This window comes from Dendropsophus ebraccatus, chromosome 1, assembly GCF_027789765.1.
Source record: "Dendropsophus ebraccatus isolate aDenEbr1 chromosome 1, aDenEbr1.pat, whole genome shotgun sequence".
Classification (NCBI taxonomy): Eukaryota; Metazoa; Chordata; class Amphibia; order Anura; family Hylidae; genus Dendropsophus; species Dendropsophus ebraccatus.
Window position 1 is genome coordinate 65937478 of NC_091454.1, and position 18713 is coordinate 65956190.

Genomic DNA, 18713 nt, shown 5'->3' on the forward strand with positions numbered 1-18713 from the left:
TTGTTATTTCTACAATCTGCTCATCAGTCTGCTTTCATTTACCAGGAGTGGATCCAGCTTTTCCCAGCACCTGGGGAGGAGCGGCAGTCAGTTAAAAGTTAGCCGGCTGTGCTTCGATTCATTATTGCTGTAAAATCGCTCATCTCTGGTTTTTACCATAAATTACCTTAATTGCACACATTTTTAACACATTTCACCTGTAAAAAAAAACAAAACAAAAAAAAACACAAAAACTGAGGCAATTCATGGTAAAAAAAGAAGTATGGTCTTATAAAGGATTATGTATGAAGTTCTTAGCCTCATTGTGGGATTATACTCTTAGAATATTATCTATTTGTTAGCAAACAGCAGTAGGGAGGGACTATAAGAAAGCTCCAGACTAGTCTATGAGATGATAGCATTTATAACTTCTTCCTTGCTACAACTGTTCTGCTTAGCGTTAAACATCCCAATTCTAGCTGTCAAAACAATTTTCACCCTCATTCACCTTCTGTCATGAATTCACATCACCTTTTTTTCGTTTGAAGCCAAATGAATACTCCAGCAACGCCTCACATTCATCCTTTCAAAAAGCGCAGATAGCTAAACAAGTGATGGTGTGTGGAGCAAGACAGAGGTGTAAATGAGCATCAAGGAGAGGGAACACTAAGTGCCCTATTACACAGAAAGATTATGGATGATATTTCAGTGTGTATGCAGGCAACAATCAAACGACTAACGGAAATTTGTTAGTATGGTTGCTGACCGCATCTTTTGAGTAGACCATAATCTTTTGAGCAGACCAGCAAATATTTTGGCGTATGTACACATTCTTTGTCCGGATGTCACCTCTTTACTATCCAGGATTCCAGAGTGTCTATCGGCCATATCCTCCTTCTCCTCCAGCTTTCTAAAACTCAACATGAACAAAACAGAACTTATCTTTCCCCCATCCCGTTCCACCCCGCCGTCTAATCTGTCAATCACCGTCAATGGCTGCACTCTGTCCCCTGTCCCCCAAGTCCCTGCCTCAGGGTCACCTTTCATTCTGCCCTGTCTTTTAAACCACATATTCAGGCCCTGACCACCTCCTGCCGCCTTCACCTCAAAAACATTTCCAGAATTCGCTCTTTTCTCACACTAAACTGCTGGTACATGCTCTCAGTATTTCCCGCTTGGACTACTGTCTCTGGTCTTCCATCTTCCATCCCTTGATCCCCTCCAGTCTATCCTAAACTCTGCTGCTAGACTAATCCACCTTTCCCCTCACTTTGCCTCTGCCTCTCCCCTCTGCCAATCCCTTCACTGGCTCCCCATTGCCCAATGTATTCACTTTAAACTGTTGGCCATGACGTACAAGGTCATCCACAACCTGTCCCCTCCGTACATCTCTGACCCGATATCCCGCTACTGTCCCTCACGCAACCTTCGATCCTCCAGTGACCTCCGTCTGCACTCCCCCCTTGTTCGTACCGGAGGGAGGCTCCAAGACTTTGCCCGAGCCTCCCCCATACTCTGGAACTCGCTACCCCGACACACCCGGCTCTAATCCACCATCATGTCCTTCAAAAGTGACCTAAAAAAACCATCTCTTCAAACTAGGCTACAACCTACAATTCTGCATCACACTTGACTGGCTGCACTTTACCTCCTGTTTCTCTCCCCGTACCTTATAGATTGTAAGCCCTTGCAGGCAGGGTCCTCTTCCCCCATGTACCAACCTGTCTTTTGCTTTCATGTAATGTGTCCTGATCTTCACCTGTTCTTGCTTGTTACCCCTATCTATTGTATAGCGCTCTGGATTTAAGGGTGCTTTATAAAATAATAATAAATAATACTACAAGAGTATATGAAAAATCTTAACTCTAAGGCTGGGTCCACACTACGTTTTTGCGATCCGTTTTTTTTTTCAATCGGCTTTTTGCAAAAAAACTGATGCAATTGTGTCCATCCGAGTCAACCTCATTTTTGTGTCTGTTAAAAAAAAGATCTGTTTTGATCCATTTTTTTTTTTTATAATGTAAGCCAATGAAAAAACGGATGCACACAATTGCATCCATTTTTTCATCCCTTTTTTTCTGCAAAAAAAAAAAAAAAAAACAGATTGCAAAAACGTAGTGTGAACCCAGCCTTATATTAACTAACGACTATTGTTCTGTGTATTACGGTGAACAATTTCAGGTGTTTCCCAAAAGCGCTCGTTTGCAATCGTTGATCGTTAATTGGTGAGAATGAAAAATTGCTTTGTCTAATAGAACACCAAGGGCACCTACACATAAAGTAAATATGTGTCCTAGCCAGGCAAAAAAAGTGAGTGCAAAACTAAAGCAGATAACGTGAACAAGTTGTGTCTGCGATGTCTTCTCAGGTCTGACCATATCGCACATAGAGGAACGGCAAACATCACGTGGAAAGAGGTGACAGAAACGCATAGTTACCTTTCAGGGAGTCATTTTCTGCTCTCATTATGTCGATCAGGGAGCTTTCCAGTGAATGCATGTCAAATGTTCTGGTGCGATCCTGTAAAAGGTCACATAATATTTAGATGGAAAACTAGAGAAGAGAGACAAAATTGCAAAAGACACACATTACACTGAATAAGAAATACATGTTGCATAATGTGACCCCTTTACTGGAAGCAGTTATGTCAGACATCAAAGCTCTCCCAAACCAGGCGGCAGGTCTACGTCCATTAGCAGGCAGGGTTAGGAAACCTGGGTTTTAGTCTGACAGAACTGTTCTCTGTTATTTCCTGAAGTCCAGGGGAAAACAGGAAGCAAGCAGTAGAGAGGAGGCCTACAGAGGACAGTATCTGGGGGAGGGGAAGATTGTAGGTCTGGGGAAAATGCTGCTGTGGACTGTGGAGACTAGAACATTCTGTGTGGTTGTGGTCACTACACATGATGATAGAAGTGAACAGAAGATAATCTCGTCCACAAGGTTCATCAGTCTGCAGTATTCTCAAAGTGACACTGGGGTTATCTGTTCCATTTTCTGCAGGTGATCAGCTAAGAGGCGTGGCTTAGAAAAAGGGGCAATGCTTAGTATTTGCCTCCTTGTGCCGCCAGGACACAGGGGGGAGGCTCCTGCTGTAGCCACGCAATGGATGATCTCCTAGGACACACAATATTTCTCTACATATTTATCGTTTACCATCATTTTATTTGCAATATGAGACATCAGGGTAAATGCAGAAGTGCAAATAAAGAGAGGAATTGCTGGTGTATTTCATTTTTGTGCATTTTCTAGGTTTAGGGTCTCCTTAACCTACTCCCTGTTAAGGATGTAGGTACTAATTCCTTGAGCCTGTCAAGTCTCTAAAGCCCTCAAAACTGCCCCAGTACGAGAGGTGTGCTGGACAGCCATCTAGTGTTGTGTCAATGTGCTCTATGCCATGCCAAACTCTGCGTCACAGCAGCTTCTGGACATGCTGTCCATGCCCTCCTTCCTCCAAGTCAGGCTTTACTGACAACCTGAGTGCAGAGATCATCATAAGCCTAGCCTTCCGAAGTGGAGTGCACGACTGGCATGACTAGAAGCCACTAGGTCTACTCCTCTGTGACTTAGTTAGCAGAAACTAGCATATGGCAGGAGTCCTGGACAAGGACACATCAAAATGCTGTTCAGAACACCTATCAGGTACTGGGCAAGAAACAGCCACTAATAACCCACTGCATCTGCTTAGTCCATTTGTCAACTCTAAAGCTACCCATACACATCAGAATAATGCAGAAATCCCAACTCATAAAGCTAAGCCAGCATAGGAATTGTCTCTGCATCTGGTACATAGAGACATTTTAATTAAAAACACCCTCAACTTATGAAGTGCTGGGAGTGCTGCGGTGGGAGGTCTAACGACACTGCCCCGTCACTGGGCACCAGTCCTAAGAGTTTTTGGACTGTTCTCATCTGTAAGGTCCTGGGATCAGTGTGTGCTTCTCTTTATGGATAGTCCATAAGTTAACAGGGTTCTCCAATTTCAGATATTGATGGCCTTTCCGCAGGACAGGTAGACACTTAAACCCTCACCCCTGATCAGCTTTTTGGGTGAGCCACAGAGCCTGGATACATGCACAGTGCTTTGTACAGTGGTGGTGCTAGCTTCTGCAGCTCAACTTCCATTTATTTTAATGGGATATGATCTGCAGAAATATTCACAATGGACATCCTGGCATCATAAAGAAAAAAAAACAAAAGCAAAAGGTTGTGCAATAATTGCCTTGCCTCTTATATTTCATATACACTCAGTAAAGAAGAGGTCATCTTTTCTTAGTTAAATATATACACATATATTATCTATGGTGAGCGCTGGCTGTGGCTTATTTCTCCTAGAACAAGAAAAAAAAAAAAAAAAAAGTCAGGCAGTGATTTTCCCTCCGCCCAACCCCTAACTCCACTGACCTCATCTGTGGGAGAGCCCAATACACCTTTAGGCCTTATTACACGGAGCAATTATCAGCCAAAGAGTCTGATCTCATCCTGTTTAATCGGGCCAGAGATCAACCAATGAACAAGCGAATGCTCATTCCTCAGCCAATTGCATGGTTCTGACTTGAAGCTGCACATCCCCCTGTATAATAGGAAATGTGCAGCTGTCTAACATATGACTCAAAGAGTACATGAAGGATCTAGTGATCATTCCTTTACTTTTACCACCATAGTAGTCTCTGGTCCCTATTACACTGAACAATTAGCAGTCTTACTTGGCCAATTATCAACCATTCAGACAGATAATAGTTCAGTGTAATTGCACATGTATGTTGATCATGGTCTTTCAACATGTTTGAAACATTAGCGACAGTCTGCTGCTGTGATTCCTCTTGCCTGTTGTCATGCACTGCAGACCGTCGATGACCTGAATGGTCCACCCAAACAATCTAAGGATCATTCTGGCGTCCCCTCCCGCTGCTCCCCACTCGCTGTCTGTGCATGTAATAGCACAGGCAGTGAGCGGGGAACGAGAGGAAAGTGAGCACTGAGCCGACAGGTCGCCACTCACTTCCCTGGTGCATTGAGCCTTGTAATATGGCCCTTACTTATTTAGCATAGGCCTCAGGCCATGCAAGAAGGCCTTTATTCCCAGACTGCCTCTTCCTCATTTACCTGTGCAAAAGGGGGAACGGCGCAAGATAGCTTTTCAACACACATTACGAAGTTATATAACTTTGTAATGTGTGTTAATTAAGCTAAAAAAAAAAAAGTCACTGAAGTTGTCCTTTAATTTACAGAATGTATCTTGATTGCTCAAGGCATGTTCCATTCTCCCATAAAGAACACAGAACTCATGATTTCCTTACAAAGAAAAGAGAAAAGCATGTCCTGTAACGAAAGTAACTACTGTAGAGGACCTGCCTAGGACACCCCCAATGGCGGATTATAATGTAGGCGGCTTGGGCGGCCGCCCGGGGCCCGAGGCTCCGGGGGGGCCCATGCCTTGCCGCCCACATTATAATGCCGCCCGGGAGGCCCCCTTCCCCCCCCCCACTGCACTCTTGTGACCGCAAGCATTGTTTCGCTTGCGGTCACAAGAGTCTCCGGCTGCCTCCGTCTGATGCGCGGCTGCCGGGGGTGTCCGGTCCTCTCCCCGGCAGCGCGCGCATCACACAGCTCCTAGTGCCGCCTGGGGCCCTGACTTCCGGTACTGGAGCGCACGTACCGGAAGTCAGGGCCCAGGCGGCACTAGGAGCTGTGTGATGCGCGCGCTGCCGGGGAGAGGACCGGACACCCCCGGCAGCCGCGCATCAGACGGAGACTGCAGAAGGAGAGAAGATCGACGGGGGAACGGACGGCAGGTGAGTTGTATTTTGTTATTTTTGTGTTATTTACTCACTGGGGGGGGCATCTATAAAGGGGGGGAAAGGGGGGGCAGCTATAAAGGGGGGGAAAGAGGGGGACCATCTATAAAGGGAGGGGGGAGAGGGGGACCATCTATCTATAAGGGGGGAGAGGGGGACCATCTATAAGGGAGAGGGCGACTATCTATAAGGGGGGAGAGGGGGACCATCTATAAGGGAGGAGGGAGAGGGGGACCATCTATAAGGGGGGAAAGGAGGACCAGCTATAAGGGGGAGAGGGAAGAGGGGGACCAGCTATAAGGGGGGAAAGGAGGACCAGCTATAAGGGGGGAAAGAGGGGGACCAGCTATAAGGGGGGAAAAGAGGACCATCTATAAGGGGGGAGAGGGAAGAGGGGGACCATCTATAGAGGGGGAAAGAGGGGGACCATCTATAGAGGGGGAAAGAGGGGGACCATCTATAAAGGGGGAAAGAGGGGGACCATCTATAAGGGGGGAAAGAGGGGGAACCATCTATAGAGGGGGAAAGAGGGAGACCATCTATAAAGGGGGACTATCTCCTATAGGATTAGCACCCTCCTCTCCTGACATCCTCTGTGCTGCTCGGTCCTCTCCTATAAGATCAGCACCCTCTTCTCCTGACATCCTCTGTGCTGCTTGGACCTCTCCTATAAGATCAGCACCCTCCTCTCCTGACATCCTCTGTGCTGCTGTGACCTTGGGGGGGGGCAACATCAGGGGACCAGGTGGGGTGGCGATATGTTTATTGGGGGCAGTGGAGGTGGGGTGGGCAATGCTTACTGGGGGTAGCAGCAAGGGACCAAACATTATGTTTATTGGGGCCAGCAGGGAGGGGAGGCAGGCAGTGTTTATTGGGGACAGTGGGGGGGGGGGGGGGGGGGGGACGCAGTAGCAGATTATAATGTGGGCGAATTGACTGGGGGGGGGGGCCCAGGTTGGCCCAGAGTACATTTAATCCGCCACTGGACACCCCATATGCTTCTACATACAAACAGTAACAATGTAAAAGACTTTCTAACCCACTAACCACAATTACCAGAAATATGTATATCCCTGTGTCACTCACCAACTATTTAACATTTGTAGAGTCTATAATCTGCATATGATGCCATGTGAGCTCCTGCTCTACACGTTTGACAGGCTATCACATGAAAGTATCGCTTAATATCTGTCGGCAGAAGCCTCTGTCCCCCCTCCCCCCAGTTTATCTGAACAGTTCACAAACCCCTCCCAGACCTGTCTTAACCTGCTGTAAATGAGACACGTGACAGGTATGTATAGCGCACCACACGTTAGGTGTGGTAATGTGTGTTATTCTGTGAATAATTCTTTACTGCCGCACTACCCCTTTAAGAGATGCTCCCAGCCTGCACAATAACTCATTGCAATATCATAGTTAGCCTAATTACAACTTTCGTGCAGACTTTAAAATCATGGTTAGATTGGATAAACATGGCGTTTTTGCAGTCTAACGTATCCGTTTATTAATGGTTACTTTTAATGTACAAAAAAAGTGGTCAAGCGCATTTGTCTGTAAGCAAAAAAAAAGAAAAGAAAAAAACATTCGATTTGATCCATTTTTTTTTTTATTATGGAAGTAAATGGAGAAATGAATCCAAACGGATTGCACACAATTGCATCAGTTTTTGCACCCTTTTCCCCCATAAAACGTATATATTAAATGGACTGCAAAAACACAGTGTTAGCCCAGCCTTAATCAGCGGCACATCTTCTCTGTGTGTAATGAGTGAAACAAATACTAAAGACCTATTTACACTGGCCAATTATCGGGATAAATTATGCTGCGTTTACACATAACGATTTTTGTGCGAATAGCGTGATAACGCAGCGAACGATCAAACGACGAACGAGAAATCGTTCATTTTGATCTTACAACATGTTCTCAAATCATAGTTCGCAAAAAATTTGCAGATCGTTCCGTGTAAACAGTCGTTCGCCGATTTAAGCAATGTGTGAGATAGGCTTAAGCGATCGCAAAACGAATTTTCCGTACGATATATCGTACAGTCTAAACGCTATTCATTATGAAAAAAAAAAACGTTACTCTGACCGTTAATCGCACGATCGGGCCAATTATCGTTTTGTGTAAACGCAGCATAAGTATTTCTACAAACACTCATTCCTGGCAACAGGCCAATAATAATATTAATAATAATAATAATAATAATAATAATATTTATTTGTATAGCGCCAACAGATTCCGCAACGCTCATGTACAAGGGCAAGCGCTCAGCAAGCCAATTAGACACTAGTTCATCAGCTGGTCGCATCTTATGTGCGGCCATATAGATCATCACTAATGGCAACACATCACTCATTGTAAACAGGGTGTATGTGGTTAACAGAAATTAATTTATTAGGCCACATGAACAATCCAGCGGCCCATCCACATGAGTAATTCAGCCTAGTAAAGGCTCTGCAAACCTATACTGATCAGTGAGATCAGCGCTTGTTGTCTAATCACAATTGACCCCTGTAAAAGGGCCCTTAGATGTAAGCCATGTGACTGCAAGATTTGCAACATGACTTGAATGCATTATAATTTGTGTCATGTGAGCAAGTCAATATATCCTTAGCCTTGTGGATTGAAGAAGTATGGACAGTGACTAAACGGCACTAAATAGAAGCCAATGCTGTTTGTTTGCCCCACAAAGTGGGAAAGCTTGCAGCACACGTACAAAACCTACCCAAAGGCAAAAAGTGTCCTTTTGGCCTCCATCAGACCGATAGGTCAGTACACATTTATTTCTATCCAAATAACACAAGAGAATTGAACGCTTTATAAGACAGAATATGAAGTATGTTTGTGTAGTCATACATAGATTCCAGTGACATACTTACACATAACACCTCTCAGTCATGTTTGAGCTTCTCTATAGGGTCGGCAGACGACTATTGCACCCAACTGCCAGTCCCAGGGTCAGAATCAGTGTGTACAATAAAGTATATGACATTCCAGGGGGGGGGGACCAACCTCCTTCTCATGTGTTTGGTATATGCAGTATCTAAGGAAAGGCTTGGCCCAGCTCCGAAATGTTTTATATTTTATTGTACACCTAAGAAAAGTAAAATGCAAAAAAAACCAGAGAAGCTCAAACAGAGAAAACAAAATATTAAATGTCTATAAGATGGAAGTACCTGAGGGCAGTGCCGATAAAAGTTTTATTCCTGTGCACATTGATTTTCCTTTGACAAAATAGATTATTAATTTTTGTTTACATCAGTGAGAGGCTACCTACATTTTCCAATCGAACCTTTTCATCAATTTTGTGTGATTCATACAAATACGAAAGACTAGTCAAAGGCAGCCTAGTGCATGGAAAGAAACGGCATCATCCAGGATCCAGCATTTATAAACCCCTCTCTAAGCAAACAGTAGCATCAGACAGCACCAGTTTTTGTGTCAACACATGACTGTTTGCACAGAGCAGAACAAGCAGTGTGCAGACCATGCACAGATCTCATACACTACTACAGTGACAATCTGTATAAAAACAAACCACACACACACACACAGCATTTCTCCTCACCATAATGTACATGTACACTCTGTTCAGCTGAATGTACAGATTCATTTCAATGGGGAGAGACGAATATAAAAGATCATGGATGCCCAGAAAGTTTTCTGTCAAAGAGCTGATCCTTCATGTCAGACAATATATCTGCCTGTATAGTCTGCCTATTTTCCATCACTGACTTCCACTAAACCATTTCTTTGTTTAGTTCTGCACAGTATAGTGGCGTACCTTGCTTAAACATATGCCAAACAGACATACAGCTGCACAACAGAAGCCCATGGCTGTATTACCTAATAGGACTGAAAACCTTCTCTGGTGCCTATACAGATTATCATACTGAAAGCTATGCTGCAACTGAAGAAACTAGGACTTATTTTTCTATGAAAAGCATCATCAGAAATGATGATAGATACTAATATGATGGTACAATGACTGCACACAATCCACCTAAAGAGCTCACTCACATTTCTGTGTATTGCATGTGTAATAGTTCAGTTCTGGGTTAACACTTCAGGGTTTTTTATTTTTATTTTTTATGCACTTTCTACAAACATGGCATAAACAGCAGGTTTATATATTGGCATAAGTACCATTTTGCCCCATAACAGTCAATGGGTTGATTTTAATTTCCCATGCCATTTCTTAATAGTAATAATAATGATAATAAATAACAAATGAATAAAAGCAAAAGCTACAATAAATAGGAAACAAACTGAGCTGAAAAGGAGCAAACAATTACCCTATATTATACAGTACATATATACTCAATACACCTTTGTATACAGTAGTGTAAAGGCAGCCTAACACTGACTGCATGTTGCTTGTGCACTGACCATATAGGTCACTGATTCTTAAAGGGGTAGTGCGGCGGTAAAAAATTATTCACAGAATAACACACATTACAAAGTTATACAACTTCGTAATGTATGTTATGTCTGTGAATGGCCCCCTTCCCCGTGTCCCACCACCCCCACCCGTGTACCCGGAAGTGTAGTGCATTATACATACCTGATCCGTGCCGACATGCGTCCGCCATCTTGTGCCAAACGTCATCTTCGGCCGGCCGGCCCGAACACCTTCGATCTTCCCGAGTGCCGGCCGCGTCATCAGCCGCTGAGCCGCGATTGGCCGAGCACAGTTATGCTCAGCCAATCGCGGCTGAGCAGCTGATGACGCGGCCGGCACTCGGGAAGATCGGAGGTGTTCGTGTGGTTCGTGTGGAGGCGGACGCGTGTCGGCACGGATCAGGTATGTATAAAGCACTACACTTCCGGGTACACGGGTGGGGGTGGTGGGACACGGGGAAGGGGGCCATTCACAGACATAACATACATTACAAAGTTGTATAACTTTGTAATGTGTGTTATCCTGTGAATAATTTTTTACCGCCGCACTACCCCTTTAACAACTGGTTATTTATATATAAAAAAGTAGACTGAAAAAATCAGTGGAAAGTCTTTGTAACCCCAAGTTAGTTATTAGAGATGAGCGAACCTGGAGCATGCTCGAGTCGGTCAGAACCCGAACTTTCGGCATTTGATTAGCGGTGGCTGCTGAAGTTGGATAAAGCCCAAAGGCTATGTGGAAAACATGGATATAGTCATTGACTGTATCCATGTTTTCCAGACAACCTTAGAGCTTTATCCAAGTTCAGCAGCCACAACTAATGAAATGCCGAAATGTTCGGGTTCGGATGGACTTAAACTCGAACCCGGTTCGCTCATCTCTATTAGTTACCCATTGACCAAAACAATATTTGAATCATGTCACTCAAAGAATTTCCATTCATGATGATTGGCTGTAGCATATGTCCTCTGTTGCAGAGTTAGGGCCCTATTACACGGGACGATCATCACGCGAAAAATCGTTAAGTCGTTCAAATTTAAACGATAATCGTTTTGTGTAATTGCAGGCAATGATCGAAAAAATCATTCATATGTCGTTGATATAGATCTGAACCTAAAATTATCGTTAATCGTTCGCTGTAATTCCACGTTCCTTCGCTCAAGTTCCACATTTTTTCACTAATCGTTCACTGTAATAGCACATTGTTCATTGTTTTTCTGGGATCGGAAGGAATAAACGATAATAGTAACGATCGCAATAACGATTGTAGTAACGATCGTAACTAACAATTATCGTTCTGTGTAAAATGGTGAATGATTTCAGGTTAGCGATAAACAATCTCGTTTACAATCGTTTATTGTTAGTCGTTAATTGTTAAAAATCACTCAGTGTAATAGGACCCTTACATAGGGATTTTACTGCAGGTTTAAGGAGAACTTGACATGCATGCCAGCTTTCTGGCGTAAAAAAAAAAAAAGTTGCAAACTTTTGCACAAGCCTCACTTTATCCCAAAAATGTACACCTTTTCTGTGTTTTAGACAGTTAAATGTCTTGTCTGACAAAGGGGCGTGGCTTCTGCAAGCAAAGCATGTGGTTTAAATCTAATTTAGACCTCCAAGTTTAGACAAAATTTATTATATGACCTTAAAAAAAAAAAAAAAAAAAGAAACATTATAAAATTATATAATATATATTTATCTTAATTTTTGCACTACTCCACTCACTAGGTGGGGTACAAACAAAACAAAAAAAAGGGCAGTGGTGAAGTGAGCACAATACAGTGTACAATAATAAGGAGAAGGTGCAAACTTGGGGGAAAAAAAAAGTGTGAAAGTTACAAATGACAAATTTGACTCCTCTTTGTCTTTTGTACTACAAAGGGTGATAATCCGCTAAAATTCTGTAATGCCAAAAGGCATGCTGCAAATTGTAGAATAAGTGATATTTCTTTCCCGCCATCTGTGAATACAGATTTGAAAACCTCCCTGCATCTAAAACCCACAACTAATCAACCATGTCTGAATGTAACCTTAAGCGCAAATCACAAGTAGTACCACTTGCAATATGCATAACTGATACATAGAGATATATATGTGTATATATTATGTAACAGCTGATAATTCCTGAACACATAGTATCTGTACCTCTGGGCCCCTGGTCATAAGCTGAATGCCATGTTGTCAATGATCATTTTTAGTTCCCATACTTTTCCATTTGAATTAGTCGTTATGGAAGCCAGAAATGCTTACAGATTAGAGATGAGCGAACCGGGTTCGGGTCGATCCGAAACCGAACGATCGGCATTTGATTAGCGGGGGCTGCTGAACTTGGATAAAGCTCTAAGGTTGTCTGGAAAGCATGGATACAGCTAATGACTATATCCATGTTTTCCACATAGCCTTAGGGCTTCATCCAACTTCAGCAGCCACCGCTAATCGAATGCTGAAAGTTCAGGTTCGGATGGACTCAAGCATGCTCCAGGTTCGCTCATCTCTATTACAGACGACTATATCCGTATAGAGGAATATTCACAAGTCTGTTGTTTTCCTTATGGCAGTAACATTATGAAGGCAATCCAACCTTCCACAATTACTGTAATTGTACATCATCATTTTATTTCCCAACACGTCTGATTGAGAAATCCCTCCCAGATACTGGACGTGCTGACTAATGGCTTTCTATGTGAACAAGCTTTGCTACTGTCAATAGACAACTGCATTAACTTGTTTTTCTACATGCATTAGTAATAGGCTGGAAAGCATGCACGTACTTTTATTAGATATACCAGGGAGTATCACAGGCGGAAAACTGAGAAGGGCTGGTGAAAGGCTAAAGGCTAATGATGGAATGGTATCAAACTACACCTAAATAAAGCAGAGCTGAGAGAACTCTGGAAATCCCATCTTATGGAGTTTGAGTATAGTAAGATCCTGAACCAGTATTGCTCTATTTTATCAAGTCCAGTCACCTGTACTAAAGAACGCCTCTTAAAAAGACAAAAAACACTAGGCAACAGTCGTAGAAGCTGCCCCCTCCAGCCAATTGCGTCTAAGCAAATAAGTAAAAAAAAAAAAAAAAAAAAGGGGAGGAACCTCCATTGTAGATTATAACAGATTTAACCTGTAAAAATGGCTGACACTATGATGGAACCCAAAGAATGTCAAAAAGGTTTGTTGGCTACTGGGTATTGGTTATATAACAGATCCATCGTGACTATGATTTTCATAATTCTGTTCCAATAGCAAACAGAGTAAAAAAAGAAATGTAAACCAGAAATCATACAATCCAGCAATGGCTATCAACTAGCTTCCATCTACCTATCCCTCAAGACCAGGCGCACAGCTGGTGTATATTCCCATGTCCTTCCTTTGTTGCCAAGCAGCAAGCCATACACGTTTTCTACTTTTAAGGTTTACAATGGGACAGTCCATTTTTATTATATTTATCATTACAGCAAAAATAAAAAAATGAATACATTTAAAAATATTATCTTGTGTACAATGTATCTGTATACAATGTGGTGCGACTCTGCTGTCATCACAACAGCCAAGCTTACAAGACCACTAACATGGCATCCAGCACTGACAAAACAAGAAAATGTGGGTGGAACAGCACTGTGTATAAAGGCTAGGATGCACACAAATTGGCGTGGCCTAGAGTGTCTGTGCATTAGACTTGCACCACCCCTCTGTCCCTCCTCCCCGCCCTCTTCATCATTAGGAATGCCCCAGGCAGGTTTTCTTCTATTCATCACCAACCTGAACACTGCAAATGTGCTGGATCGTTAAGGCACCTGTGCAATGACTAGGGATGGTCCGAACAGAGTTCAGTTCGGGTTCGTACAAACCCGAACTCTCGGTAATGATTCCCGCTGTCTGCCCGCTCCGTGCAGCGGGTGGATCCAGCAGGAGGACCGCCTGGAAAACTGGGGTACAGCCATAGCCATAGGCTGTATCCCAGTTTTCCAGGCGGTCCTCCCGCTGTATTCGGCATCAGCGGGAATCTGATGCAGAGCGTTAGGGTTCATACTAACCGGAACCTCGGAGGGTTCGGACCATCCCTAGTTCTGACATGTGATGAATAGAAAAAAACCTGCCCTGCGCATTCCTAATGGTGAAGATGGTGGGGATGAGGAACGGAAAGGCGGTGCAATCCTAGGGCACGCATACTCTAGGCCACACCAATTTGACACAGGGCTGTGAATGTAAAAGTTGTTTTTTTAGGACAATAACTGCATCCCCTGTTGAATGGACCCCAGGACAGATCTTGGATTAAAACCAGCTATTAGAAGGTACAAGCGGTTAGGAGGGGGCAGATTGTGGGTTCAGAGTCGCTTTAAAAACAACTTGTGACATGTCAAAGGTTATGATATAACCTTATTGAAGCAATTCACTAAAGTCAACTACTAAAAAAAAGAAAAGCTTAGTATTATGATAGAGAGACTAAAGCGGTCTTAAAACATTGTTTTTACACTTAACTTTCTCCAATTCTGTAAGCTAATAATTAAAATGGGTTTGCTAGACATTAAAAATTTATATTTTTCGAGTTCAGCATTACGTAACATTGGGCAACCCCAGAGAATGAATGGAACACAGGCCACTCCAGGGAAGACTGCATCTTTGTTCTTGGGATCTGAGGGGTTCAAGTGGCCACCCCCCACGATCAGCTTGTTATGTCCGCAAGAGATAACTGAGCAAAAGGTTTTTACAGCGTTCTGATCACTGCTCTGAAACACAAGTGGAAATACAGTCTGAGGCTCACACGCTGCATAAACAATGGCCATTATTTGGCACTCAAAACAGTGGCCATTGCTTTTTAAAAAAAATTGCATTGAAGTCTATGGGCAACGGCTGAAAATAATTGACATGATTATTATTTTGATGGCCGTTCAATTAATTGTGTGAAACGACTGCCTTTTTTGCATGGACGTCAATACAAATCATCGCATTATCCAAAGTACGTCCGTTTTGTAAATTAAAGACAATGGCCGTTCTTTTCATCAACTGTATGTTGTGTGAACATAGCCTGAGGCTGCTCTTAACAACTTGGTTATTACAGCATCTGCTGCATGCGTTTAATCCCCGCAGCCAGCACCTGGGGTTGTCGCTTTCAGTGTCGGAAAGACCAGGTACCAGCTGTAATTATCAAGGAATCTCCAGTGCTAGTAGCCAATGTCCACAATGAGCATATTCTCCGCCAAACATGTAATGCAGTTACAAATAAGGTTTGCACAACATTGGGAACAAATTATGGGCCTTTTCTCTATACAAAAAGTTGCAGTTTATTGATATTTTTGTGGGGTGCCCTGCATACGCTGCCTTCTTTATGTCATACCACTGCATCTGCAGAAGGTAAAAGTTGGGACCACGGCTTGATAATTCCAAAATGACATCCTTTTTCAACTAATCTTCAGTTGATTTTCTTGTGCACTTTGGGTCATTGTTCTGCTGTATCAACTACTTGCATCTATTTAAGCTGAAATCATGGACTGGTGTCCATACAATCTCCTGGTAAATAGGTCTGATACATCTTTAGGCCATGTTCACACACTTAATTTTGGCATTAAACTACGACCATTTTTGCAGGTTGCAATAACAGCTGTTGTTTAATGATACTGATGAATTACATTACAGTGTATGGATCAAGGGCCGTAGTGTATACACACATTGTATACACTATGGCCGCTGTTCTCTACGGATGCACAAAATAACGGACAGGTCTAGTCTGTGCGGACGCTATACAATGAACAACAGCCGTACAAAATAGCCTGTGCTCACAGTGTAAAGTACAGCTCCTGGACGTACTTTACATTGTGGGCTATGGCACCGGAATGTGGCCGTGTTACAATTAAAATAAAAAGTGATGTTCATCCGGCCGATACTGGTGACACATGTAAGAGAACAGCCGTTGTTTGACATGGGGTAGTCTTACCTCGTGTGAACAGGGCCTTAAATTATTATTCCTTTACGATATCCAGGGTCCGAGGCAGCGAAGCAACCCCAAACCATGATGTTCCTTTCACCATGGTTCTTAGTAAGGATGAGGTCTTGGTATGGAGTTCTTTTTCCATCCAACTGTAGTAATGTGCATTTGTACAAAGTTCAACTTTTGCTTCATCTGTCAATAGAACATTTTGCCAGAACCATTCTAGAACACCCAGGTGGAAAACCTAAAATGGGCTGCAATTAGAGAACAGCAAATTTACAGTAATAATGAGGCAAAGCACTTCATTTTAACTGACTGCCACTCCATGCCGCTCCTCCCCAGGTGCCGGGAAAAGCTGGATCCAGACCTGGGAAACTGGGACTTCACTTTATTACTGTAAATCTACTCATCTCTAGCTGCAGTCTTTTTTTCTCTTAAGACAGCAGCACTGTTTGATTTCCTACCATTTACACTATCCTTGTTCATGGTCTCTTTATAATTATTGACCACATGACCACATATTATTGCAGTTTAAGGATACCTATCATTTCTAAAAATTTCTGATATATAGTAACAAGTTAGACTTTGTGATCCCTTGGTGTTGTCACGAAGTTAAAAGGGGTAAAAAGGGGCAACGTGTGGAGAAGGCTCCACAGCTGGTGTACATTTTTAAGCCTGCCTTTCCGTAACAGCAGGGTGTGGCATGGTGGCAGGGATTTACGTCCATCTTGATAAATCTCCCCAATTTTCCAGCTTCTGGCACCTCTATAAAACTTTTTATTAAGTATTGTGAACATTGTTTACATCGAACCATGGTTTGTAATAATTAATCTTTCTTGAAGAAAAAAAACGAAACATTTATCAGTCATCAGGTTTTGTGCTCCTTTATTTTATGGACAACACCCCTGTGAATCCCATACTTCCAAACTCATCTCCTGCTCTGAAACACTTTTCTCATATAGCACTTTGAGGAGTCACTTTTTGTATTTCTCCCTGCACTGTGGTTATTTACTTAATGTGCTCAGGAAAGGATATTAGTAATGGTAAAATCAGATGTTGGTATAATCAGAAGTTTACCACGCTCATAAGGAGTAGAAATGTGAAATTTTTAAGTAACATAACTTACATGCCTTGACAGTTTTTAGGTCGGGTTCACATATCTATGTCATCTGGCATATTTGCCAATTGGTGTGCAAGCACCGGATCAAAAAATATGCGTACATTCATCTTTCCTTGATCTGGCTGGAGGGCAAATATGCTGGATGGTTCACATGTTCAGCACCTGAGCCTATGGGCCAACAGATGGGACGCCGAATGCAAAAGATTTAGCTTGTGGTATCCAGTGCCCACATCCGTTCCCATCACGGAAGGTGGTAGATCAATAGATATCACCCATGGGTCTGATCGCTTCCTGGTTTCCTCTGTGAACTGTGACCCTGCTGTTGCTATGTAACAGTTCACCCACTTTCCCACAACCCCCCTTGCTTGCATGTCCAGTGAAGACCAACTGCCAGTACTAATGGGACTAGTCAGGAGACTGAAGTTGAGCTGAGCATGTGTGACTCACTTTAGTGGATGTCCAAAGGCCGTAACCAAGGGCAACACATTATCAAAACAAAGCAGGCACATGGAGAATCAGTAATGGTTGTAAATATAAAATGTAAATTACATTATGCATCAGGGGAGACAACCATGTTAAAAATACCTATCACTTTAGTCTGTTTCACAAGTTTGGTGTTCAGAGGCAGCTGGCACCAGGAGATTAGGGTGACTTGGGAACATCACATGCCCAGTGAGCTCTGTGCACAAGCCCTGCCCTATTCTAACTAACAGGGCTTGTGCACAGAATTTGCTAGGTGTAGGGTTTATCATGCTATTTTATAGTAAGATTCTCTTTATTACCTATGGGAACCAAGCACAGTTCCCCTTTTAATTTTACTAGAGCAATATGAGAGATAAAGGCTGAGCTCTGATTGGTTACTATGGGAAACGGACTCTTAAAGGGGTCGTCCAGTTAGGTAAATTACATGTTGAAACATCCCCCCTCCAAGAGACTAACAATTCATTCCATAGTTATTACCTTTTTGTCTCCTTCCCCCAGTTTTCAGCCTGCTGTTTTGTGCTGAAGACACAGAAATTTGTGTGTGAGCTTTTCTCTCCATCTCCCTACCTTCCCAGATGGGGGAAACAGCCTCCCTGGCAGGCTGAATCTGCTCTCTGTAATGAAGGGAGGATTAATCTGAGGTCAAGATGATGATGACCTCACTGTGATTAACCCCAACCAGATAAAACTCTTTAGGGGCATTTTACACGTGCCGGTTATCATCCGGGAGGGTTGCTAGAAACGCTTCTTTAGCCAATAATCGGTCTATGTAAAAAAAAAAGACAGTGATAAGTCGAAGAGAGGGAGAACCCCCATCTTGTTTGCTACTTTAAAATTTATCGCTATGGGCTGCACATCCCTCTGTGTGAACAGAAGATGTGCGACTGATAGCAAAGGGAAACTCACAGCATAGATATGAATATATTTGTTCTCTCTGTTTCCAGATCACACAAGCAGTGCATCCTTACCTTCAGCACTGCTGTGTGATCCGGCATTGTCAGCACC

At 43.0% G+C, this 18713-nt stretch overlaps 1 protein-coding gene across 5 annotated transcripts in view; it reads right to left on the bottom strand.

Moving 5' to 3' along the window:
• Positions 1-18713, bottom strand: part of CPEB4 (cytoplasmic polyadenylation element binding protein 4) — a 65268-nt gene that overhangs the window by 38217 nt on the left and 8338 nt on the right. For 3 of the 5 annotated variants that reach the window (XM_069972156.1, XM_069972164.1, XM_069972170.1), the window contains one exon: positions 2418-2499. In XM_069972156.1, the coding sequence (XP_069828257.1) occupies positions 2418-2499 (82 nt within the window). Of the gene's footprint in view, positions 1-2417; positions 2500-17235; positions 17604-17810; positions 17876-18713 lie in introns of those variants that run through there. The other 2 variants (XM_069972188.1, XM_069972179.1) reach the window with 2 other exon arrangements.